Source organism: Pogoniulus pusillus, chromosome 6, assembly GCF_015220805.1.
Source record: "Pogoniulus pusillus isolate bPogPus1 chromosome 6, bPogPus1.pri, whole genome shotgun sequence".
NCBI classification, from domain to species: Eukaryota; Metazoa; Chordata; class Aves; order Piciformes; family Lybiidae; genus Pogoniulus; species Pogoniulus pusillus.
This window is the reverse complement of record NC_087269.1, coordinates 5,857,483-5,885,022: the sequence shown is the minus strand read 5'-3', so window position 1 is coordinate 5,885,022 and position 27,540 is coordinate 5,857,483. Positions and strand designations below refer to the sequence as shown.

Sequence of the window (27,540 nt, the reverse complement as noted above, 5' to 3'; positions counted from 1 at the left end):
AGTTACATTGGAGCACAGTGCATCTTCTGAGATGTGCAGGAGCTTCCAAAGGAAACCTGGTCTGGGAATCTTCAGCAAACCCTTGGATCTGGGCCAAGAGCAGCATCCGCACTGCAGCTGTGCTCCGAGGAAGAGCTTGGTGCTGCCAGTGGCAGGCCAGGAGTACCAGCATCCCTAAGGAGGCCACAGCAGCTGCCCCACTGCTGCTCCCCACAACTGCCCCAGCTGAGCAGCTCGGCTGAGCCCAGACACTGCCCTTGGTTCCAATAGAATGGTTACTGCTGAGCCCAAGTCGAAACTGACAAGCAAGTTCTCTTTCTGCAGAGAAGAAAGCTCTTAGGCTTTTGGGGTGTGATAGGACTAGGGGGAATGGATTCAAGCTAGAGGAAGGGAGATTAGATCAGATCTTAGGAAGAAGTTCTTCACCATGACAGTGGTGTTACACTGGAACAGGCTGCCCAAAGAGGTGGTGGAAGCCTCATCCCTGGAAGGGTTTAAAGCCAGGCTGGATGTGGCTCTGGGCAACCTGATCTAGTGCGAGGTGTCCCTGCCCACAGTTGGTAGGTTGAAACTAGATGATCTTTGAGGTCACCTCCAACTCTGACAATTCTGTGATTCACCATGAATATTATTTCCATTATGAAGAAATTTTACATGGTTAGATAAATATTTTGAATATATTTCAGGAAGATTAATGGTAACTGTTTTATCATTAACATTTATCTTGGAAGTATATAATTAAAAGCAATTACTAGCTAGTTTAGTCAGCTTGCTTTTAACATATACAATTGAATGTTTTGGGATTATCAGATTGAGCTTGGTACCAAAGTTGAGGCAATCACAGAACCACAGAATGTTAGAGGCTGGAAGGGACCTCAAAAAATCTTCCAGTCCAGTCCACTTGCCAGAGCAGGACCACCTATACTCAATCACACAGCACTGCATCCAGGTGAGTTTTGAGTATCTCCAGAGAGGGAGACTCCACAACCTCCCTGGGCAGCCTGTTCCAGTGTTCTGTCACCCTCACAGGGAAAAAATTCTTCTTAATGTTTCCATCAAACTTCCTATGCCTCAACTTTCATCCACTGCCCTTTGTCCTGTCATTGGGCATCACCCAGCAGAGCCTGGCTCCATGCTCTTGGCGCTTGCCTTTTCCATATTTATAAACATGAATGAGGTCATCCCTCAGGCTCCTCTTCTCCAAGCAGCACAGTTCCATCTCCCTCAGGCTCTCCTCATAAGAGACATGTTCCATTCCCTTAACCCTATTTGTGTCTCTGCACTGGACTCTCTCAAGCAGTTTTAGGTCCTCTTTGAACTGAGGGGCCCAGAACTGGACACAGTACTCCAAATGTAGCCTCACCAGGGCAGAGTAGAGGCAGGGGGGAAAATCTCTCTCAATCAAGCAGTATCATATGACTTAAAGATGTGACATATAAAAAAAGTTATTTACATAAGTGTGCAAAAAAACCACAAACTGTAAAAAATAAAATCTATGCTCTCCCAATTTTGGGTAATAGAAATGACCCCCTTATCAATAACACTGAGCAACAGAGACCTCACCTGGACCTAGAACCAATGTAAACATACAGCTTGAAACATCACAGGACTGCAGTTGGTTACTTCTGTACTGCATACACCTCCTATCTGCCTGACAACTGTTAATGTTTCTCATCAGTATAAATGGCTAGCTAGCTATTAATGAAAAGCACAAGCCTGAGAGCTATTAAAGCACAAGCCTGAATAGCATCTTGCACAACTCAATCGTTTCTCAGATTCCTACATTCCCACAGAACCCAAATGAACTGAAGCAGATGTAGTAAAATGCTTTGTCATAGTAAGAGCTTTGCAGAGATTAAGCAGAAGATCCTTCTGTATCAAAATGAAGTTCCTGTTACATTCCAACCCATCCCAGTTTACCACACTTGTCTGGCAGAAGAAGACCACCAGCTTTCTTTTGAATTTCCACATTGCTAAGGCCAGAAAAGATGGGAATTTGTCTCTGGCTTATTCCAAAATGATTACTGTAAAAAGGCCAGGGGTTTTGTATATAATCATTTTCTTCTCCAGAAAGGCAGCCAAACCACACTTTGTTTTCAATTAAGTTCTGGACAGAGCACTGCAGTATAAACACATAACTATCTCCCTAGTAAAGATTTCCACAACCATACACCCATTTCTGGTTATTTTGATGAACACATCACATCAAATCAATTTGTTGATGGCTGTAGGGCATAAGTTGCTGCCAGGCAGTGAAACAGCAGCTCAGTGTCACATCTAATTAGCAGCACCAAGACAACAGCACACCTTGAAGCCAGATTTTCATACCGTTACCATTCATCACTTATAAAGACTGCCGCAACTATTAAACTGAGAAGGATCTTTACAGCAACAAAGTCAAATACTGACAATTCACTCTGCAGAAGAAATCAATACCAAGCTACATTTGCTTTGCACTTGAAAAACATTCCAGATCTCCCACCCCACCCAAACACAACTAAAAAAGCAATTCCCAAAACATCTAAACAATGATTTAGAACCTGAGCATTAGCTATAAAATGGAATCAACACAATATCCATTTCTGCAGCCTTGCTTCTAGAAATGCTTTGTAAAGATCTGAGGGTCTGAAGTTTTCAAAGGATCACACAAGAATTTGGCTTGAAAGAGACGTTGAGGTGCTGGAATGCATCCAGAGAAAGGTGACAAAGCTGGTGAAGGGCCTGGAACACAAACCCTATGAGGAGAGGCTGAGGGAGCTGGGGGTGTTTAGCCTGGAGAAGAGGAGGCTCAGGGGTGACCTCACTGCTGTCTACAACTACCTGAAGGGAGGCTGTAGCCAGGCGAGGGTTGGTCTCTTCTCCCAGGCAACCAGTAATAGAACAAGGGGACACAGTCTCAAATTGTGCCAGGGGAAGTACAGGCTGGATGTTAGGAGGAAGTTCTTCCCAGGGAGAGTGATTGGCATTGGAATGGGCTGCCCAGGGAGGAGGTGGAGGCAACATCCCTGGAGGTGTTCAAGAAAAGACTGGATGAGGCACTCGGTGCCATGGTCTAGCTGACTGGCTAGGGCTGGGTGCTAGGTTGGACTGGATGATCCTGGAGGTCTCTTCCAGCCTGGTTGATTCTATGATTCTATTTTTAAAGATCAAGAATTAATTACAATTCTTGGTTATCTCTGTCATACATAACCAAGACTGTGGCTCCTCGTACACTTCTGTGCATCAGCTGGCAAGAACCTGAATGCCTTTGCTCACACTGGTAGCTAAAAGCTCATCCTAGCTGCTACAAAGGTATTTTTTAGAATATGTTGTTATTTGAGAGTGACTTCCAATAGCTAAAGCTGCAAGGAAAATAGTGGAAATGGAAACATTTATCAAATGTGGCAAAAAAAAAAAATCTTCTCCAAAAAAACCCCAAACATCATATTACTTGCTGAAAGATTGTTTGCACAGAATAAAAATTCATTATGGATGTTTCTGTGGTTTGGCTAAGTGTCCACTGTAGCCAAACTGCAGAAGTTTAATAAGCAAAACACAAACGAAACACATTACTTTCCCCCTCCAACAGGTTTGTAAGCTGAGCCATAGATAGCCTTGATAAAACTCCATTACTGCCTCCTGCCCAAACTGCCGGCAGCAAAGAAATTTTACTCCACCTGAAATCATTCCCATAACAAACAGTCCCTGGACTGGTCTTAAGAATAAATCACTCCTGTTATTAATTATTTAAGCAGTTGGAATTAGTTCAGACAACTCTGCTGTCGTCCCTTCCTGTGCAAGAGTATATAGAATCACAGAATCAACCAGGTTGGAAGAGACCTCCAAGATCAACCAGTTCAACCTAGCACTCAACCTTATCCAGTCATCTAGACCATGGCACTAAGTGCTTCAGTAAGGCTTTGCTTCAACATCTCCAGGGACAGTGACCCCACCACCTCCCTGGGCAGCCCATTCCAATGGGAAATCACTCTCTCTGGGAAGAACTTCCTCTTAATATCCAGCCTACACCTCCCCTGGCACAACTTGAAACTCTGTCCCCTCATTCTGTTGCTGGTTGTCTGAAAGAATAGACAGACCCCACCTAGCTACAATCTCCTTTCAGGCAGAGAGCAATGAGTTTACCTCTGAGCCTCCTCTTCTCCTGGCTAAACACCCCAGCCTCTCCTGATAGGGCTGTGTTCCAGGCCTCTCACCAGCCTTGGTGCCCTTCTATGGACACATTCCAGTACCTCAACATCTCTCTTGAATAGAGGGGCCCAGAACTGGACACAGTACTCAAGGTGTGGCCTGACCAAGGCTGAGTACAGGGGAAGAATAATCTCCCTTGTCCTGCTGGCCACACTGTTCCTGATGCAGGCCAGGATGCCATTGGCTCTCCTGGCCACTTGGGCACTCTGCTGGCTCATCTTCAGATTGAAAAGGGACAAGGGGAAAAAATTAATTTGAGATGATGTTGAGTTGAATAATTCCAGCATTTTAGGAAGCTTAAGACATGACACCTAGCCTCAGGGGAATGCAATGCTGTTAAGAATATAAACTATTTAATTCACGTGACTTCATAAAAATTGCAACATTACATAGGATTGCACTTGGAATAAAGGAATTCCTCCCACAAAATTACAGGCTTCCTTTGCAGTCACTTAAGCTTTTATGGTTGTATTTTGACAACTGAACCACAAAACTTAAGGCCACTAGATATCAACTATTGATGGTATATGAAAGTTCATTTCCTTCTCTCTGAATGTCAAATGACTACATTAAAGAACCATGAGTTTGTTAGTTAAATCATCAATATTAGAATCAGAGAACTATCAGGGCAGAAAGGGACATCAAGGTTCATTTAGCTCCAACCCTCCTGTCATGAGCAAGGACACCTCACAGTAGATTAGGTTGCTTAGAGTCACATCCAGCCTGGCCTTAAAAACATCCAGGGATGAAGCCGCTTCCACCTCCTTGGGCAACCTGTTACAGCGTCTCACCACCCTCACACTAAACACCTTCTTCCTAACATCCAATGTGAATCTACATGCTTCCAGTTTTGCAATGATAGTAGTAATTCTAATACTGTAAGATGAAAAGCTGCAATCAAATGAGAATGAAAACTGCTTACTACCCTAACAGTGGTCGTAAATGTTTAAGGTAAATCCCTCTCCTTCCACTTCACTCTGAGCTGCTGGCTCAATGTGGCCATAAAACTTTGCAAGAAGATGTAACAGAACAGTAGAAAAAGTCATTCTAGAAATACACCAAATAACCCAGAAACCACTTTGTTTGCTCTGGGCAATAAAACACTGTTCTCTCTCTCTGTTTATACAAAGTTAGCTTTCAGGCATCGACCATCTATTTATTTAGCAAGATCAGCTATCACTGTAAACCAATTATTTTGCAAATGAGAAACACAGCTGCTGTGAAAGTGACTTAAAACCCCTGCCCTGCATCCAATATTTGGACACTCAGCTAAAGAGATGACAAATATAATACCAAAAAAAAAAGTATATCAAAATCATCATCACCACATCTAGAGACACACTAAAACAGTTGGCCCATCCTAGCTTTTACAAGCACTCTTAAGTAACAGATAGAACATTTACTTAATAGTTACAAATTCCACTTTAAACATAAAGTTTCAAGTTAAAAGGCATGGCAAGAAAAATCTTACAACTGGTAAGCAAACTGGGTGCTAGCAGGATAGAGCAGAGAGGCAGATAAAAGGTAACTCAAAAGAATATGCACCACAGGTTAGTTGTAAGATGGGTAACCTTCATAGAGAAAAAAACCCAAAAACTATAAAGCAACAACAAAAAAAGCATTTCAGCATTTCAAGAACCACTGAGGAAAAGAACCACTGAGGAACATCAAAGAACCACTGAGGAACATCAAAGAACCACTGAGGAAGGTCGAAGAACCACTGAGGAAGGTCAAAGAACAGAAATAATCTCTCAGCAAGCTTGACGTTTGTATCACTTTTTGCCCTAGAACAGCCAGATAGAGGCCTCACAAAGATGAATTCACTCAGCACAGCCACTTAAAAGGCTTGTGCCCCTTTTGTGACTCTGATGAATCAGGAGGTCACTACCATGCTCTCACAGAGTACAACACCCTGAGAAATGCCAGCTTGGGTGACCCTAACTGAACAGACAGCATCACCAACAGCACCTGTAATACAGCTCAGTTATGACAATCTAATGGAGATTTAGACTGAAATTAAGTGGCTTCAAAACTTATTTCAGGATACAAGTACCCAGCTGCAGAAGAACTTCTCTTCCTAACTCTGAGTATCATGGATGAGTTTTCCTGGCAGCTTTTAGTCAAGGATGAGGAAACACACAGAGCCCTGCCCATTAAGGAATCTTCTCACTCATTCACTAATCTTTTCATCTGCATGTTATGTCCATGGCAAGCAGACAATCTTTGCAGCACTCCAGTGGAGACTGGAAAGGGTCACAACTTCAGGCTGGGATATAAGGAGAAAGAAACTGCATGTAAGGGGAGCTACAGACTTGGTCACACAAGGATGCATTTAGTACCACCTGCTGCCAGATGCAGAAGAGTAGCAAGCTCTGCTTTCTGCCTGGCACAGGTGGGAGGATGTGTGTTCAAGGACAGCTTCTGAATGATTTATAAGCAGGCAAGAAGTATCAGGCCAGATTGTGACTAGGGCCATGATATCTGATTCTAAAAATACCTGAATATACATACACTGGGGAAAAAAAAAGGCTAGTGGAGGATTTGATGTTTGTTTGGGGTACTACGGGGGTTTTGTTTGGTCTTTTTCCCTCAGTGTTCATACTCAAACCCCAGGCCAGTGCATTTTCACAGGAAGTCTCTCATTAAATCACAGAACAGTTTTCCAAAGCCTCAAGTCAAAAAGCTTAAACTTTTAGGATGAGACCAAAAAAATAACAAACCACAAACCCTGATGGCCTTCAAGTTTATTTGTGAGACGGATTACAAAATATTATGTAGAGCACAAATCTCAGCACTATTCCCCATTGTATTTACAAATATGATCAAACTGCACAAGATCATGAATTTTCATACAAAGTGACATTTTCAAAGAGCTTCTCTTGCTTTAATCCTCCTCCTTTCTTTTGATAGGATTAAATGCTGAAATGGCAGGCTGTTAAATAAGCAGGCTGAAATGCCAACTGTGAGGCGTTTAACTCTGTGTATTTACAAATTAACGTTTCACAGTTGCTGTAAAATGTTGACAGTACAGTTTAGTGTCTTCAGGCAACTCATTTCAGAAGGTGCTGGATTTAATTTATGTGATTTCTCACTTTACATTCATATGTTACGGTACTGAAATACCTTTAGGATTCCCTTAATCCCTGATAAAAGAAAATCAGGTTTATGAAAGGCTGAGAAATATTGCTTTGTTTTTATAAACAGGTACCAACCAGCCTGCCTGCAGCAGTTTCACAGTTACCATTAAATTCACCTATAAAAAGCCACATCCATCAAGATCTGGGGCCAGACTCTTTTCAGTGGTGCCCAGCAAGAGCGTAAGGGCCGACAGGCACAAACAAGAACACAGGAGTTCCATTAGAACATGAGGGAAAACTTCTTTGGGTGTGACACAGGAATAGGCTGCCCAAAGAGACTCAACACCTCCCTGCCCCCCCGCAGACCTGATCCAGGACTACCTGCTTTGTGTGACTCTGTTTTAGCAGGGGGGTTGGACTAGATCACAGGATGTCAGGGGTTGGAAAGGACCCAAAGAGATCATTGAGTCCAACATCCCTGCCAGAGCAGGACCATACAATCTAGCTCAGGTCACACAGGAACACAGCCAGACAGGCCTTGAAAGTCCCCAGAAAAGGAGACTCCACAACCTCTCTGGGCAGCCTGCGTCAGTGCTCTGGGACCCTTACAGTCAAGAAGTTCCCCCTTGTGTTGAGGTGGAACCTCCTGTGCTGCAGCTTCCATCCATTGCTCCTTGTCCTATCCCAAGGAGCAAGTAAGAGCCTGACACCTGCCCCTGCCTCTCTGCCCCCCAGCCCTCAGATATTTATAAACATTTATTAAATCCCCTTGCAGTCTTCTCCAGACTAAAAAGCCTCAGGTCCCTCAGCCTCTCCTCATCAGACAGTGATCCAGTCCCATAATCATCCTTCTTAGCCCTCCTCTGGACTCTGTCCAGCAGATCCCTGCCCCTCTTAAACTGGGAAGCCCACAACTGAATGCAGTACTCAAAATGAGGTCTCGCCAGGGCAGAGTAAAGGTGGAAGAGAACCTCCCTTGATCTGCTGGACACACTCATCTTAATATATCCCAGGATCTCATTTGCCTTCTTTGCCACAAAGGCACATTGCTGTCCCACAGATGTTATCTACCAGGACTCCCAGGTCCCTCTCTAGAGGTCTGCTCTCTGGCAGATCACTTCCCAGACTGTAATAGCGCAGTTTTTTGTTCTTCCCCAAGAAGATGATCTCCAGAGGTCACATTCCACCCACACCATTTTGATTCTGCAATAACTTCCCCACCAAAAGAAGTATATACATATATTCATATAGACATACATATATGAATATATATATGCATATACATATGTTGACATAAAGAATCACATAATGGGTTGGAAGGGACCTTCAAAGATCATCTAGTCCAATCCCCTCTGCACTAAGCAAGGGCATTCACAACTACATCAGGTTGCCCAGAGCCCTGCCAAGCCTCACTTTGAATATCTCCAGGCACAGGGCCTCAACTACCTCCCTGGGCAACCTGTTCCAGTGTTCCACATATACAGATTCAGAGTGTTATACTGATGGACTCTATTCACCGGTCTCCTCCTTCAGTTACTCCAGTGCTCAGCACAGTGATCACAATCAGAGAGGGATCTGGGGGTACTGATTGATACCCGCCTGAACATGAGCCAGCAGTGTGCCCAGGTGGCCAAGAGAGCCAGTGGCATCCTGGCCTGCATCAGGAATGGTGTGGTCAGCAGGAGCAGGGAGGTCATTCTGCCCCTGTACTCTGCACTGGTTAGACCACACCTTGAGTACTGTGTTCAGTTCTGGGCCCCCCAGTTTAGAAGGGACCTTGAGATGCTTGAGCGTGTCCAGAGAAGGGCAATGAGGCTGGTGAGAGGCCTTGAGCACAGCCCTACGAGGAGAGGCTGAGGGAGCTGGGATTGGTTAGCCTGGAGAAGAGGAGGCTCAGGGGAGACCTTATTGCTGTCTACAACTACTTGAGGGGTGGTTGTGGCCAGGAGGAGGTTGCTCTCTTCTCTCAGGTGGCCAGCACCAGAACGAGAGGACACAGCCTCAGGCTGCACCAGGGGAGATTTAGGCTTGAGGTGAGGAGAAAGTTCTTCACTGAGAGAGTCATTGGACACTGGAATGGGCTGCCCGGGGAGGTGGTGGAGTCGTCGTCCCTGAAGCTGTTGAAGGCAGGATTGGACGTGGCACTTGGTGCCATGGTCTAGCCTTGAGCTCTGTGGTAAAGGGTTGGACTTGATGATCTGTGAGGTCTCTTCCAACCCTGATGATACTGTGATACAATCATAGAACTTCAGAGGTTGAAAGGGACCTCCAGAGATCATTGAGAATGAACTGCAGAAATCATCGAGCTGAGTTCCACTTTAGTGGTGGGATGCTTATCTTAACATTTCAGTTCTTTCCCTTCAGAGAATATTTATGTGCTCCTGAGACAACTCCTGCAGAAGTAATACTATGGACTACTATATGTGGTGGTTTAGATAGCAATTTTTACTCTGCAGATTATGAAGTACAGTTTCTGTATTAAAGAATCACAGAAATATCCAGGTTGGCAAAGCCCCTCAGGATCACCAAGTCCAACCTAGAACTCTATTCGGTTCACATTAAGCCATATCTTTAAGCATCACATCCAAACGACCCTTAAAACACACTCAGGGTTGGTGACTCTACCACCTCTGTGGGCAGCTCATTCCAGTGTCTGACCACTCTGTGTGAAAAATTTTTCCTAATACTCAATCTAAACCTACTCAGTCTCAGCTACAGCTTTGTGAAGTATTGCTAAAGTTAGTAGTTACAGAAGAGCCACAGAACACCTAGCAATCCAAAGCTGCCAAAGCTACTTATTTATGGATGGACTAATAATGCTTTACATAGCAATGCAGTAAGTAATGTGAACTCCAGCAGCATGTAGTACTAATTATGATATTTAAGAACACTTACAGGTGTCACATTGGAATGTGCCAAATCACCTTTCTGAAGTCTTAGTGTTTCAGATTGATGTGATAAACAGAAGCCTCAGACAGCTTTGTATCAGACCTTCTAGATATGTTCAATAACACAGCATTTTTTTGAACCCAATTCTGACACCTACTAATATTCCAGAAATAATGGGATCAGATGAAAAAGTCACACCAAAATTCATTATGAAGTATTAAATCTGTCTAAGCTTTTATCACTACTACTAACATAATAAAAAGAATGAAAATGCCAGGAAGTAGAGAAAGTTATGAGAATTTTCCTCAGGAGCATCATATTAGAGGCTGAATCAGAGAATGTCTTGTCAGGCCTCTGGGAGGCTCCTGTAAATTAGACTCTTCTAAACCAGAATACACCTTCCTGCCTTTCACTGAAGGGGGCCTGCAGGAGGGCTGGGGAGGGGCTATTTACAAGCTGTTGTAATGACAGGAGGAGGAGTAATGGGTTTAAACTGGCAGAGAGGAGATTTCAAATGGATGTTAGGAAGAAGTTCTTTATAGTGAGGGCAGTGAAACACTGGAACACGTTGCCCAGGGAGGTTGTGGCTGCTCCCTCCCTGGAGGTGTTCAAGGCCAGGTTTGATGAGGCTTTGAGCAACCTCTTCTAGCGGGAGGTGTCCCTGCCTATGGCAGGGGGTTGGAACTGGATGATTTTTGAAGTCCCTTCTATGATCCTATTTCTCCTCCACAGTTTCTAAAGTTGTTATTCACTCTAAAAACTTCCTCTCAAATAATTATTGCACACATGGGTATTAGAAGAAGGATTTATTATTAGAAAGATATTAAATATTGTTGCCTTGTGATTAACACTGTGTTAGAACACAAAAAAAAAATCACAATTAAAGGTAGATGCAAACATCACACTATGATAACATTCATTTGCACAGCTACAACTCCTGAGAAAAACAAATAAGTTCAAGTGTTAAGTGTGTTAGCAATGCTTCTGTTGAGGATCTTTAGCAATACTCATATCATCCAGTGAGATATCCTAACATTCTGTAATGTAACTTGCATATCTAGCCTGATTCACTAAGGTCTCACTGGCCTGAAGTCTCACTAACCTGATTCCATGGTCTCACTGCATCTGTTAAGTGTAAGTTGAGAAGCAAAAAGTAGTTCTGCAAGGTGCTAATTATTTTCAGCTTCCATAGTCTGTGATATTCACAGGATGTTAGAGGTTGGGAGGAAGCTCTGGAATTCTTGAAGTCCAGCCCCTCTGCCAGAGGAGGGTCATAAAATCTAGCTCCAGTCACACAGGAACACATTCAGACAAGGCTTGAAAGGCTCCAGAAAAGGAGACTCCACAACCTCTGTGGGGAGCCTATTCCAGTGCTCAGTGAGCAAAGCAGCTCTTCCTCATGTCGAGGCGGAACTTCCTGTGCTGTAGTTTCCATATACTGCCCCTTATCCTATAACAGGGCATAGGAGAGCAGAGCCAGTCCCTTAGTTCTTGACCCCCAGCCCTCAGATATTTATAAACGTTTATTAAATCCCCTCTCAGTCTTCTCCTTTCCAGACTAAAAAGCCCCAGATCTCTCAGCCTCTCCTCACAATGCAGTGCTCCAGTCCCTTACATTAAAATTTATATTTCATATTACATTATATATTTATATTAAATTTTTCAAAAGCAGCATCTTAAAAATTAGGCTGCATATCCACTGGCCTGAAGTTCAGGGAGGTTGACTACAGTGAATTCTTCACACTGACAGCAGAGCTAGAGATGCAGCAACTGAGATCAAGGAGCCTGCGATCAAGGATCTTGCTTGTTGTCAGGCAGCGTCTGAACAATACTTAATGAAGCACTACACCACAGATGCATTGAAAGCCTTTCTGTATATTGCAGGACAGATTTCCAAACGCTTAAGGCATCTCAGAAACCTGCTCTTTCCTTTCAGATGCTGAAACAGGAGTTTCTGAGAGTCTCACCCACATCACTTTTTTAGCAAGGAGCCAGCCGTTCCAGTCTGCATCACTTTAGTCCTACTGCCATCTGCTGTCACAAACACACCAGTGCCATGCTGTCTGCAGTGGGTTTGCTTTCACAGAATCACAGAACCTTAGAGTCTGGAAGTGACCTCCAGAGATCATCCAGTCCAACCTCCCTGTCAAAAAAGGATTCTCCAGGGTAGTTCACACAGGAATGAATCCACATGGGTTTGGAAAGTCTCCAAAGAAGGAGACTCTACAACCCCCCTGGGCAGCCTGTTCCAGTGCTCTGTCACCCTCATTGTAAAGAAGTCTCTCCTCACGTTGAGCTGAAACCTCCTGTTCCAGTTTGTAGCTGTTGCTTCTTGTCTTACTGCTGTGCACCACCAAATGAGACTGGCCCCATCCACTTGACACCCACCTCTCAGATATTTATAGATATCCGAGGTCTCACCTCAGCCTTCTCCAGACTAAACAGGGCTCTCAGCCTCTCTTCACAGGGATGATGCTTAAGTTCCCCAATCCTCATGGCTCTCTGCTGGACTCTCTCCAGCAGGTCCCTGTCTATCCCAAACTGGGGAGCCCAAAACTGGACACAGTATTCCAGGTGTGGTCTTACTAGGGCAGAGCAGAGGGGGAGAAGAACCTCCCTAGAAGAACCTGCCTTTCCTCTTCTGTTAATGTAGAATACATTACACATTGCAACATTACTACTCAGAATTATCTGAAAATAAATGTAACTGCAGACTGGTGTAGATCAGCCACCTTCATTGCTAGAGCATCAAACCTGTAGCTCCACAAATGGTTTCATACAGAGATTACCCCAACAAAGGGCTCATTCACATCATTAACTAGTCCCACATGCCAAAGTTGTTTGGTTTTTTCAGTGTTTGGTTGGTTGGGTTTCTCTGCCACATCATAAGCTGAAAATAACTATGGTAGCTTTTGTCAGGAGTTTTGAAAACAACACAAAGTGCAATTTAATTGCAGAAACTGAATGAGATGCTGAAATTCTGGATTCTTGCTGTTCCTGTGGAAAAACAATGCTGGTCTCACAACACACCCCCAGCCAGAAACAAAAGGTACAAGGCTTAAACTAGTTGCACTCAGACAGCAGAGGGTAGAGTGCAGAACATGAATTCCTGTTTTATTTATTTCTTTGCATGAAACCAAATATTAACACACAGTCTTTTAAAACCTCTGGGTCCATTTTTTTTTTCAGCAAGCATAAGCCAATTTCAATTTGCTGACTACAACATCACTCTAAAGTGAAACTCCAAGGCTGCTTTATGTGTTGTACCTTTTGTTTGAAGGGGGAAAAAGAAAGGTAACTCTCATCCTCACATGCACACAAAAAGAAACACAATTTATGTGCCATATGCTGCTAAACTCATCAAGTATAATAATCAGTAAAAGATTAACTCATAATTCCACCAGCACCAATTTCTATATTTGCACACATTAGTGAAAGTATTTTTCTTAGCAGATGGCAAGACCCATATGTTCTAAAATCAAGTCTGTGGCCATTGGCCACATTAGCACAAAATGCTGGGGCAAAGGAGGAAGCTGGTCACGAGAGCTACCTTTGATCCCACTCACACCAGAAGAGAATACACTACTAATCAGGTGAATCTTACTCTGCTCTAAACACTGCCCTACCCAAATACAACAAGACTATAAAAATGCATATTTGTTTTAATCCAGAGAGACAGTTGACAATGTACAGCATTGATATGTGTGAATAAATTCAGTTATCACAACTGTGCTTAACAATTTGACAGCAAAATACTTTGGCTTAAAACCTAAACAATTGCTCGGTTACATTTTCTGGCTGGTTCGTTGTATCACTCAGTTGACTGTCCAAATAAAATCTCTTTCTAGACAACATATTAAGAGCATAAGACACTACAACATGGAAAGATTATCTCTCTTATTACCGTTTTAATAGAGCTTCTTGATTTCTCCTCCCAAACGTTACTGCTCAGCTCCATTGTGCAATGAACATTTGTTTCTCTTTCATAAGATCCAAAAATAAGCAACCTGAAAGAGAAAAGCCTACAGTAAGAACTGTAATACTACTACATACAGCCCAGACATGACAGTAAATTCACCCTTCTTCAGTGACACAATATTATCGTCCATGTGTACGTACAAAGAAGTCCACACAGAAAGGATTCCACAGACACAGCCTTTCATCAGAGTTAAGACATTGCCACCATCTAGTGGAAGAACTCCATAAATACCAAATAGAACAATTTTTAGCTGCTTTTTTTTTTCCTTTGGAGTTATGTGGGGGTTGTTCTTGCTATTTTGTTTCCCTTTCCTATTTTAAAATAGTGTTCAGCTGGCAAACTATTAGTTTTTTTTAAATAAGAATAGCTTTCTGGTTCTTTAAAAAGCAACAAGAATCACAAAGTCTTCAATTCTAGTCCTAAACTTCACAATATCCTGCAGGCCACCTTGGTTCAAGAGAGTATTACTGCATATTAAAGTCACAGTTTACTACTACTTATGTTTCTGTTTCACTGAACTGTGATCCTCTCATATCTGTAACCCTCTGTAACAGTCAAGCTGAGGAGTGGTTCTGCATGCAGGATATCCTGGTTCAGAAGGCTGTATTTTGGGTAGATAACATTATTATACAATGAAAAAAAAACCAACCCAAACAGAACACTTTTAGGCTATAGAACTGCAATAAAGCTGTGCACAGCTTATCTCACAGTAGGGGGAAGCAGATAAATGTTACTTGTTGAAAATAATGAGTTTTTAATCCTCCTTCCCAGCTTTCTACATACATTTGACAAGGACAATTTTTAAGCTTCCATACAAAGCATCTTATTTGTGGTTGTGATGTGTTGCACAGCTCTTCAGAGGACACAGACAAAAGATGTCAGAAAAACATATTAGTTTTCTCTGCTTATCTTCTTGATGTTTAACATCAATGTTTCCAGGTCGAACACTTATGATTGAAACAATGACCAACTTCCCACTATGAAGATACCAAATTGACACACACTGAAAATTAAAGATATTGCAAATAACTTTCAACAACAATTACAATTGGTAAAATGAATCACAGAGTCAGTTAGGGTTGGAAGCCTGGCCATAAAACACCTCCAGGGATGGGGCGTCCACCACCTCCCTGGGCAGACTGTTCCAGGGTCAAACCACCCTCATGGTGAACAACTTCTTCCTACCATTCATTCTGAATCTACCTATTTCTAGCTTTGTTCCATACCCCATAGTCCTATCACTACTTGACAGCCTAAAAAGTCTCTCCCCAGTTTTCTTGTAGGCCTCCTTAAAAACTGAAAAGCCACAATAAGGTCACTTCAGAGTCTTTTCCTCTCCAGGCTTAACAGCCCCATCTCCCTCAGTCTCTCCTCATAGCAGAGCTGCTCCAGCCCTCTGATCATCCTTGTGGCCCTTCTCTGGACACCTTCCAGCACATCCATATCCCTCTTGTAATAGAGGCTCTAGAACTGGATGCAGTACTCCAGGTGGGGTCTCACCAGTGCAGAGCAGAGGGGCAGGATCACTTCCCTCACCCTGCTGGCCACACTTCTCTTGATGCAGCCCAGGATCTGTTTGGCTCTCTGGGCTGCAAGAGGACACTGACAACTCATAAAATGAAGCTAGTCCAAAGGGAAAATCCCCTCCCTGTTTTTCAGCTGAGCACATGCATGCATAATGGGTATGGCAGCAGAAGATCACATTTGGGTTGGTACTCAGCATACCTGCTTTATACAGTGCCAGACAGTTTTGGTTCAGCATTAGCTGTATCCTCTAAGCCCATCTCCAAGTGGGAAGTTTGCATGCTCTAGTGTAACACCACAAACAGCAGCCTCATCTCCAGCTTGATGTTTAGCACTCACTTGTCTAGACACTTAATTTGATTACTGTGAGCAGAAATCTGGCCTCAGAACCAACTGATTAGGTACTATGTCTGGACAAGCCTCAGTTTGATCAGGGTGACCTGAGATGACAAACTCAAGCCTTCCTTGCTTTTTTTTTTTGGGCCATCCCCAGAAACCCTCCGTGGCTTTTCTGTTCTGCTTTTAGTAGCTGCTTTTGAGTAACAGGTTTTGCTCTGGTATCAGGCAGTTCTTTAAAGCTTTCCCACAGCTGTTCACTGGTTACATACGTTTCATTTTCTGGCCACCTAAAAACACTTTGGGGTAATTTTCCAGGAGTACTTACTGTCCCTCTAAAATATCAGCACAGTAGCTATTTAGCTGTCTTGTACTAACAACAGGTATGAAAAAAAGGAACAAGAGGTACCTGAAAATAGGAATAAACCATTTTTAAGCTAGAGCCACACCACAAAAGCCACAAGGAAAATGAGCCCTCATTAGATGTCACTGTGCATCAGGGTGCCAACACCCAACTTGAAGAGGCATGTCACAAGACAGCAAAACTACACATTTATAGAGATCTTCACAGTGAAGTTTGTAATTCAACCACAAATATCAGAAAGACAAAAGGTGAAATTTTAACTGCTACCACACTTAAATTTTAGTTTGAATAATGCTTCCAGCAGCACACAGAGGTAGTGTATTCTACTGCCAAGCTGCAGATAAAAACTGACATTGTCACAGCACACCCAAAATTATTGCATATTAAGGAGGTAGCTATATCCTACACATTCAAAGCTTGTAAATCAATATGAAAGGATGTATGGAAGACAACCTGAAACAAAGTTTAGCACACCTGATATAATTCAATCAATAAAGAAATGTGACCACCAACTGACCAATTAAAATGTGCATAGAGAAAGTGAATTGCTTTTCCTTCCCCAGCTGTAAATTGGATGGTTCCCAGCGGCAGGCAAGTGTGAGGTAGAAGAGAGTGATTCAGAGCTGCTGTGGATATGAAAGTAATTATTGGGAACTGTTCTAATTTTCAGTTTGAGAGCTACTAGGACTCCAAGACATGAAGTGCCTGTCCTCTGATAGAGAACAGAAGTACATGGAGGCTGTGGTCACCTCAACTCTTAATCCAAGCCAAAAGCTTCAGCAAGTCTTCATAGTGTTCCAGAAAGAAGGATGAGTAAAAGGTTATATAAATTTCCTGATTTTTTTTTCCATAAGAAATTAAGGTAATAACAGATAACAGCATTTTTAAAATAGATTGAGTTCTGTGAGGGCATTGCATTTGTACAAGAAATGCTGCATCTACAACAGGTCAGATAAATGTTTGCAAAATGCATTCCTTATTTTTTACACTGAAGTTCCCAGTCCTTTAGTTTTTAGAAGTGCAAAATACATTTTCTTTCAACACCATGAGAACATGGAAATTAGTATGAACAAGCCTGCAACCAGAAAAGAAACAAGTGCAAGAAGTGCAGCTATTTGGTTTGTCTGAGGAATACAATGAAATTAAGCTGGACATTTATAACATAAGCAGATTGCCAAATGTTTTATCACTATAGGTTCACCACTGTATTTCAAACCACAATAGAAGTAGCAGCAGGACTGTTACCAGATTATGAGGAATAAAACATCAACAGCAAAGAACCCTGCTCCAAATTCTGTTCAGAAGTCAAAGAATAGCTACTGCACTGAGAGAAAAGAGTATAAAAACCTGCTGGGGAGCTAACGAAGACATACAAATAGAAATGATCTTTTCAGGTCTCTATGGCAGGCATAAGTGAAAAAGCTTTGCAGTTCAACATGAAGTGCTGCACTGCAGAAGAACCATTCAGAACTGTCCCAGGCAAGCTTCACACCAGCTCACATATGGTGGTGATGAGAAAAGGAAATCTTGCCATTGTTACTTCTGCATATACTGTATTTTTTCTTTTACTACCCAAATTCTCTCTCTGTGTGTCTTTCAGCTTCTTCCTCATCAGTACCTCCAGGTGCAGAGTAAGCATGAATATTTACTCATAGAGACAGCATCTGTAGTTTAGTTCAAATAAGGATGGAACATCTGGAAGATCTGAGGAATTATTATGGGGCCAAGAGTCAGACATCTAGACTGCAAGGTGTCAGTTGAGACAAAATTTTCAAGTGCGTGCCGAGAAATTCCAAGTTGCATAGAACAGTTGGATTAAGTCAGACCTGAAGCTTAAAAGACCTGACAAGCCAGCAACTGCATCCTCTTCCAGCCATCTGATAAGCATCTGTGACAGCTGAAAGTACTGAGAGGTCAAATGATGATGTCAAACTGAGCAATCTGGCTTCTAAGTGTAATGGAAAGAAACACAACCCTACAGATAAATTGGTGATGTTACAAAACGTTTCAGATTCACAAAAGAGGAATTATTTAAAAGATTGCTTTCCAAACTAAGAACAACTGCACTCAGCTTAAGATATTTTGCCCTCTTAGTGGCCTTCGCATAATGAAAATGAATACAGTACTGGACTTAAATTGGAGATATGAGTTCCCTTACTCAGTGAGGGTAAAGAGGAAACACTTAGTAGCCAAGGAGTGCACAGAGTCATTTAGTATTCATGAATAACTTAAAAGAAACATAACACAAAAGTCAAGGAGACAGCTAAGCAGAAAAGTAATCATTAAAAAAAATCACTGCTGTGATCCAAACAATTCATAGAATCTTCTGGAAATCCATGGCACTAACAATCCACACAGGTACAGCAAATACAGCTTGAGCAGCTGTACAAGGCTACAGAAAATAAAGTGCAAAGAGGAGCTCATATGGGTTATACATGCATTGAAAACAACAGGTTAAAAAAAGTCTTTCTGCAACACAGAGTTTCGTTCATAAAGAGCAGAACAGCGCATGACTAGATCAAAGGCTAAGTACTACTTGGATAAGATCTAACATAAACCAAGAACTAAGAGGTCTGACAAAAGAGAAAACAAACAAACCAAGAGCCCATACACCTTTTCTCCAGCTTTAAAGGGAGTAATTTTCTCTTCAATGAATGAAGTAGATTTTATTTCTTTCCATTATTTTGTTGAAGGCAAAGACAATAAATAATGCCTTAAAAAAGTTATTTGGATTAATCTAAGTAAGAATGAGTGAAAGAATTGTTTCCCTTTGCTTAAAACAAAACACAATAGGATAATTACAACATTTATATTGTCTTGGAAAGAGATTCATAATTTGTGCCAAACAGAAAAGCAAAACAAAACAAATAACAGGAGGTAAAGATTAGCTTTGCAAGCAGGCAAAATTCAAAAGAAAGGCAAATGCATGATGCACACACAAAATATAGAAGCGCCTCAAGAAACTTAGTGCAACTTTTTGTTCCCTTTTACTTCAACCTTCCCTGGTTAGAGCACAATCAGGACACAAAAGCTGCTACTTAGTGAGTCAAACCAAGCCTACAGTTACAATTACTCCAAAGTTAAGAAAAACAAGTACTTGGTTATTCAAGAAAGACCGCAAAACATACCTTGTACATTCAACTAATGTGACTTTTAGTCGACCTTCTGTCAATAGAATATCTTGTATAGAGAGCTCTCGATCTTCATATTCATCAGGTGGCAATACTTGACATGGAAAAAATGGCTTAAACCTGAAAAAAAAGAGAGAAGATATTTTACCTTAACTCAAATGATGTAATTAACACTAAAAGACGTTTTCAAAAGTAACAGAACTACAACGAATCTGTAACACTCCCAAAAAGAAAGAGTGACATTCCTGTGTATTCACTGGTCAAAAGCAACAACTAGAAGCTGCTAAGAGCTTTTTGAATGCAAAGGCCTGGAGCAGACTGAGCTCTATTTACTAGTGTAGATAATTTTGAGAAGGTGGGAAGTTATTCATATCACTGAGCACTCATTTACGACTGCAACCATGATTTAACACAAGAGTCCTTTTGAAGTAAATATCTTACCAGGTCTTTCAAGTTCTCCTACATAAAATATCACAGCAGTGAAAGACAAAAAACATACTATGAACCTAAAGCATAAATTTATGGCACTGCTGCACTCCTAAGAGGACTGATACATCCTGATAAATCCTGCACTTCCTCTCACTTTGTGAAAAAGCATTTGGTTGTTCTTTCCAGCCAGCCTCCTGGAATTAAAATAGACACAGGTATTCTAAATATTTGCCCTTGAGCTTTATTTCCCTCATCACAGTATGTGATCCACGGGAAAACCGGTTCATGTTCAAGATGCTAAGTGTTTTACACACGTTCTCTCACCACGTAATTCTCTCTCTTTGGTTAGAATATGCCGAGTTACGGATATTGTTCTCATTTTTAAGTGATGGTGCTTCAGTGTCAGACACAGCCACAATTCGAGAGGAGAAAGGATGAGCCAGGAAGCTGCCCAGCTGCAGCTCCATCACAAAGCAGGCATGTACATGCAATCCTAACAGCAACGGTCACAACCCTGCAAAGATATTCTGGACTCTGCGTTTCTTTAACATATTTGAAAGAATACTTGCAGAGTGTTCCTTCTTTCTGTTTTTATTTAGTACTCTCATTTCCTAGAACTGTCTCATGCCTTGGTTTCCATCTTCAGCTTCTGACACAGCCACCCAATGATGATTTCTGTTGAGAAGAGTTACAAATAGCAGGACACAAGCACCACTGCCTGCAGGATGTATATGCCGTTTCATGAGAAAGAAGTCTTTCATAAGCGCTGTTCTCTCAACTATCAGAGGCATCTGCTTGTCACATTCAAAGATCACAATATGTTCAGGAAACAGTCACATGGATCTGAACTGAGGAGTTTCAGAAATACAAATAAATAATTAAGCAGCCTTTAACTGTCAGCACAGTCTTTGGGAAGGAGCTCAATGCTCTGATTCGAGACACTTGGTTTCTGTACGAGCACCAGCCTCATACAGTGCCATGAGAAAGACATCTCTTTTGTTCTCCTTGTGAATAAATACAACTCAACACTCCAGCTATTTTCCTGAAATCCAATTCAGCTTCTAACTTTAATTTGGTTCCAAGTTTCTTCCTCATTAACTCCTTCAGGAAGAAGTTAGTAAAAACATTTTATTCTTTTAAGTCTTTGTATGACAAATGTGAAGCTATTACATCGCCCTGGCAGTGGTTTAGGCTTATGACTGTACTGTAAAGAACCAACTCAAAATATTCCTTGTGTATATGGTATCTGGTCTGACATCTTAATCTTTCTTTATAGCTCCTGAATTCAAGAAATAGTAAACATCATAGAATCCTAGAATTGTTTTGGTTGGAAAGGACCTCAAAGATCAAGTTCAACCATCAACCCAAACCCACCATCGCATGGGTAGGTAAAATACCACCCAGATGATTCCACTATTTTCACTCTATAAGACTTAGTGCCACTTCAGGTCCTGGCCACCTCCGTGCTCAGACCCACCCTGCTCATTCCCATCACAATACAATCCACCCCACACGCCTCTCATGAAGCGCAGACAATGGTATGCTGTTCCTTTTAGGAATGATTTTTACCTCCTCAAAAGACAGACTGAACTCAGATTTTTTTAGGAAAGAAAGAAGAATAATTAGGCAAGAACACTGGAAAATAATGACAAGTTGTGAATGAAGAAATATTTGTTGTTTGGTGGGATTTTGTTGGGGTGTTTGGAGGTTTTGTTAGCTTGGGTTTGTTTCCTTGGTGGAAATAAACTTTTCAATTAGTACCAGCAACTGCCCATATATATTTTCCCAGAATCTAGTTTAAAAAAAACCCCCAAAATTCCATGGGAACTTCAAACTACTGACTACCATTGGTGATTGCCTCAGTGAGCAAACTGAAATGACTGCTGGGAAGGAGGAAGGAGCAGGGAAAAAGATCCAATATGTTACCATCAGCCTCTCTGAATTTATGCAAGGCTTAGAAGTGTTAGTATTGATAAGGCCTTTCCATCATATTATATTATATATATATATATACACATATAAAGCCACACACACACATATATCTCCTCACACCATAACACAGCCTGCAATCTAACAAAAACACAAACCTGGACAAATCTGTTTTCAATACTAACAATAAGAACAAATCAAAAAAGGCAACATAACAGCTTCTAATATTGCTCTGAGCATGCAGATTACCTACTTATATATTCAACATATTCAAACATATCCAAAAAATGTCACCTCTCAAGTAACATCAGGAAAAAAAGTACGATGCAATCTTTTGCTGCAGCATGGAATAATCGTTGGAGGAAGCCATTTTTCATGGTACATTAAGAAATCAAAATTACAGTGAGCATGTCTATTTTCAAAACAGACTTTAATTTAACAGACAAGAATGAAAGAAGACCAAAATTCTAAAGTAGCAACACAGATATATACAGTAACATGCAAAACGCTTCAGTGTATGCTGGACTCTGTGCAGCACTAGTTAAATTTTCTACAAACTTGGGATTAAAAAGTAGTCTCAACATCATTTGTAGTTTAACAATGAGCATTTAGGTTTCACATTCCTACCACTGCAATTAATTTGCAAAACCCTTAGCAGGAAAACCTAACATGTTAACTATTTCCATTGGCATTAGTACTGCACACAGAGCTAAATACCCAGCATTAAATGCATTTTTAATGTTTAAGTGCTGCTCTGAAGCCTTCCAATTTTGTAAGCCAGCACTTATCTATTTAAGGTAATTTACTGAGAGTCTGTACATTTCCAAAATTAAATACCAGACAAATTACTATTTCAAGTAGATTTCAATTAATTATTAGCTAAGTCAACTGTTGACAGACTATTTAAGTAAAGGGTAACCCAAATTTATCTGGAAAGACATTTCTACTAGGAGCTGGTAAATTAATACAGACACAGACAGCAAGTCGGTAACGGCACAAGACTCCACTCCCTTGTATCGTTAAGCCACATGCTGGCAACCTGCAATTCACGCACATAGCCAAGCCAGGCATCACAGGTTCTGCCATACTGTATCCCAGGACTGAGAAAGCCTATGAACTAGTCTCTCTCCTAAAATCACCAATAACCATGGGCACTCTGAGGAGCATGTTCTTACAGAGCCATCACTGCTGCAATTTTGTTCAGGCTGGCAGGAGTGCAGCGTAACAGCAACAAATTTTTTCCTCTGCAGAGAAACCAAATTCTCCACCTCTGCAACATCTAATTTTCCTGATGAAAAACAACTTTGTCCCCAGAAAAAAACAATTGTTTCATAAAGGATCTGTGAGAAGCAGAATAAAACACTTAATATGAAGGCAAAGCTGTATTTCATCTTATTAAAGTGTCAACGTAGGCTTTCAGTTAATAATGCAGACGATACCAATTCAGCAAATGAGACAAGCGATACAATTCTGTTCACAGGCTCTGGAGACCATGGCACATTTGATCATTCAGAATCTCCCTGTCCCAAAGATTCCTATGTAAAGAAGAAGCAAGTTTCCTATCACCCTGAGTTCATAATTACACCAGAGAACTCACACTGTATAAGTCCTTGTGTAAATAACCTTGCTATAACTTCTTTAATAGCGTTAAGAGTATATTTTGCTACTGTTTCATGTTTAGTCTGTCTTTCAATAGCAAAAGGTGACCAAATATATGCCTTGGAAAAGTTCATCCTAATGAAAAAATAGTGTAGTCTACCAGGAAGGCTCTATTCAAAAAAGTCTATAAAGAAACCCTAGCATCAATCTAAATGCCTCCGTTAATCCCAGCTGGTCTCTGTCCTCACTGCAGCTGCCACCCCAGGATCTGATGCGCTCTGGTAGGCTGCTTTTGTGAATTCAAGGCTCTCAATTTGCAAACTGTGAACAGAAAAAAACTGTGTTTTCTGTTTGGCTCTCTAGAACTTTAAACGTTCATTCCTTAACCAGTAACAAAAAAAAAGAGTTAGTGACATAAATCGGTTTACCTCCATCAGTGGAGAACAAGCCCGCATCACTCTGTACACTGCTGCAGACAAAGGAAAAGCTTTTAAGCCATGACAATGGTGCTCCTGACAGTGTGACTGTTGAGAAACGTTACCAAAATGTACTTCTGAGAATGAAATCACCTTTCTGAACGCTGCTGAGCTGTCTGCAGGCTCTCCAAGACAGATTTCTATTGCAACCATATTAGATCCCATTCAAGCAGAATCTAATGCTATCATCTCTCACTACTCACCAAGGTCAAAAGACAAAATTCACACTTGTGTCACAGAACTTTAACCTACAAAACAGGATTACACCAACTTAATTTGAAAATATATCCAAAAGCTGCCCTTTCATTTCCAAAATGAAACTAAATTACTATCTCAGAAGTAGGCTTGATTTTTCTGAGGAAATTTTACCATCTTTAAGCCGTATTTGTTAAGATTTTGTCTTTTTATTACATCATAGTTACACGAGAAAACAGACACCTTGTATCTCTGTCCCAAAATCCTACTTGGATACAGCATGCTATTAAAAGAAGTGCCTTATATTAAACGGATACTCTGTGCTTTCAGTTTGTCTTGCAATTATCACACGAATCTGTATTATTTTTACCCCTTAGCTTACGAGTCAAACAGCAGACTATTAAGAAACTGTTTGTTAAAACCCAGTGTTTTATCTTAATATGAAGATGAAGAGGAATAGCCATCAAGTGAACTTTATGTGACATTTTAACAAGGCAAAAAAAGAAAAGCCTAAGAAAATACTTAAAAGAAGCTGCTGAGTAGCAGAAGTTTTTCTCAAGCATTTCAAGACACAAACAGCTAAAAAAAAAAAAGTCATTACTTGTTAGGAATTAGGTCAGATGCCTAGACTGAAAGATAATTAAGATACTCTATTAATACAAAGGATTAAAGCTATATTTAAAGTAGCATAATACTGAGCTCTGCTACAGATAAAGCACAGCAAAACCCCTGCAGGCACCACACTGTGCGGCTCCTTCGTGCAAAAACCTTCTACATTTCATTCATGTCGTATTTCAGTCACGTATTTCAGAGTCACTCCAGTGGTTCATTTACTCTCATCACCTCAAAGTCTAGATGGAAATCTCATAAAACAAACAAACAAAAAAATAAACTCACCAACCACAAAACAACCCCAAACAAATCAAGTTTGTTCCCCTCATTTTAGGTGTTTTCACCCCCTGAATAATACTGTTTGTCCTTCCAGTTCCCAGTTCTGTGAAAGAAGAATTCACCTGCTTGGAACAAGACTAATCAAGTGTTTAGTTTTAGAAATGTCTGACTAATAGTCCTATTAAATCGTATTCATTATTCAGTGATAATTCTTTTATGGTCCTTTAGCCAACTTTTAATAGAGAAGAGGACAGGAGTCTTTTCCAGTTTAGTTTAATCTATTACTTAAATTAACAGCTCCTACTTAACTATAGTATTTTTAGTTCCTCATCTATTAAGAACTGAGGACAAAAAAATCAGTTTATCTTATCATCTGGACAAAGAAAACCGTGTGCTTATATGTTCCTGTTCATTGCATCTGTTAAGAATATCCAGAACCACAGTTTAAAAAAAAAATAAAGAGCTAAATACAAACTTCAAAAGCTCTGAGAACTCCATTTCCTACTTGAAGTAGAACGACTCAGAGCTTCATTTGTAAATGCACGAGGAGGAGGGAATTTTGTAGAGTTTTTGATAAGTAATGAGAGTATTTTTCTATAGTAAGTCCTTGGAAAAGTTTTACATTGCTCCTTGGTTTTATAAATGAAGGTCTTCATACGTAAAAGAGTGGTCTAAAAATTACAGGGTAGCTATTTAGTACCACATAAACCACTTGGACTATATGAATTCGAGTGTTACCATGAACATTAAATATTGTCTGCTTTATGAATTTTTTGATCAGGTTACCTTAACTGAACATTTAAAGCTTAATAAGCTTAAATAAACTTAAATAAAGCTTAAATCTCAGAAGAGCTCACTGGCTAAGAGCACAAATATCTTTAGCATGAAGCTGCTTTACATACACTGCAAGTCTTAGAATTGTTCACCGCTCTGTGTCAAAATTAAATCGACAGATCGTGTCCAGTAAAGCATCAATTTACTTTTTGTACATGCCAGTATCTGAAGTTTAAATAATATCTGCTGGATTAATTTTCTAGAGCACCCAAAAGTTTCAACTAACTACTGAAAAGAATTCAGACATTTTTAGACAGCTTTTTTTAATCCAAATCATAGAAATACAAGTGCTTGTAAAGTGTAGAGAGTTCAAAAAGTGATTGACATCAGATTTTGAGTTATAAAACAGTCCTCTCACACTGTGTGCAACTGAAAATACTTACTTCTACAAAACTATAACATACCACAATCCACTCATAAAAAAGAATGATCACATTAAAGACTTTAACAAGCATAAATGTTAGCTGATAAATACTTTTAAGGTTAAGCATTATAATGTAAACAATCTGTATCTTCTTCACACTGAAGATGTAAAAGCAGAACTCACCCATCCCTTAACATACAACCCCTTTTGTTTCAAAAAAACCAAGAAAGTACTTTAAAAAGAAAATTACCATCACTGTGGAGTTTGGAAGAGCACTTCTTCAGCATCCACCAAGTCCACAAGGAACAAAACTACAGGACTGTGTCAGTCAGCGTAGTCATATTCAGCGGACTACGCCCTCAAACTATTCTCTCACTCAGTATAGAAATCTACTCATTTTAGCTTTACTCACACCTAAGTAAATCTAGCTTACAAGCAACCTGAAAATTCTTGCAGGAAGAGAGCAAGTTTCTTCTCTAGAAAATTCTATGGAAAACTGCAAATCAGTTCTAGCACTCCACCCACTCTGTTACAGGATATTCTGCCACAGGCACGCAGAAGGCTCATAAACTTAAGTTCTCGGTACATGCACAGTCACTTCTTGAATTAAGATCCAAAAAAAATTAAAAAGGGCATTTGATTATTTGGGATTTTCTTCAAAACTGTTTCAGACTTTTCCATATTCTCCAATTATAGCTTTTTTTCTTACACTGATACCAGTATCTCCAAGGTACATCTCAATTCTGACACTCAAGACAAGCAATTTTACAGCTCTAAGACCCATTCTGCAAGAACAAATAAAAGGCCAAAATGTAAATAGTCAAGCAGCTCCTTTCAAAAAGGCTATACAATACTTTGCTTCCTGCTTATATGACAGAAGTTGCTGTAAATATGACAAGGAGTGTATTAAAGATTTGCCATTGCTGTCTGTATTCAAATACCCAAGGCTAAAAAGGAAATCTTGAATCATACTTACCAAAGCTACTTTCTTATCAGCACAAACGAGATTAATTTGACCACATTCAGACGTTTATGCACATTAAGAATAATAGTTTTCCAAAGTCTAAATTCCATCAATACAGAAATAGTTTAGTTAACTCAATGCAGTCAATGTCTGTTTGATCTCTCAGTTATGATGTGTTTGGATGATTTTTTTTAATAGTATATAACCTAGCTGAAGCCAGCTCTTGGGTCAAGTTAAGAGGAGAAGACAAAATCCTACTATATTTCAGTCTCGGACAGGACAAAGACAGAATTTCCGTGCCTAAGCAGAAAGCCTGAATCATTGTGGCTCTGCTCCAAAGGAGACAGAAGATGCAGAATATGTTCTTGTTC

General features: G+C 40.6%; 1 protein-coding gene across 3 annotated transcripts in view; it reads right to left on the bottom strand.

Annotated features, from left to right (window-relative positions):
• The window catches only part of PDZD8 (PDZ domain containing 8), a 66,079-nt gene that overhangs the window by 12,944 nt on the left and 25,595 nt on the right, over nt 1-27,540 (bottom strand). For all 3 annotated transcript variants that reach the window (XM_064144292.1, XM_064144293.1, XM_064144291.1), the window contains 2 exons: nt 19,486-19,608; nt 14,059-14,161 (listed from right to left, as the gene is read on the bottom strand). In XM_064144292.1, coding sequence (XP_064000362.1) covers nt 14,059-14,161; nt 19,486-19,608 — 226 coding nt within the window. The remainder of the gene's footprint in view (nt 1-14,058; nt 14,162-19,485; nt 19,609-27,540) is intronic.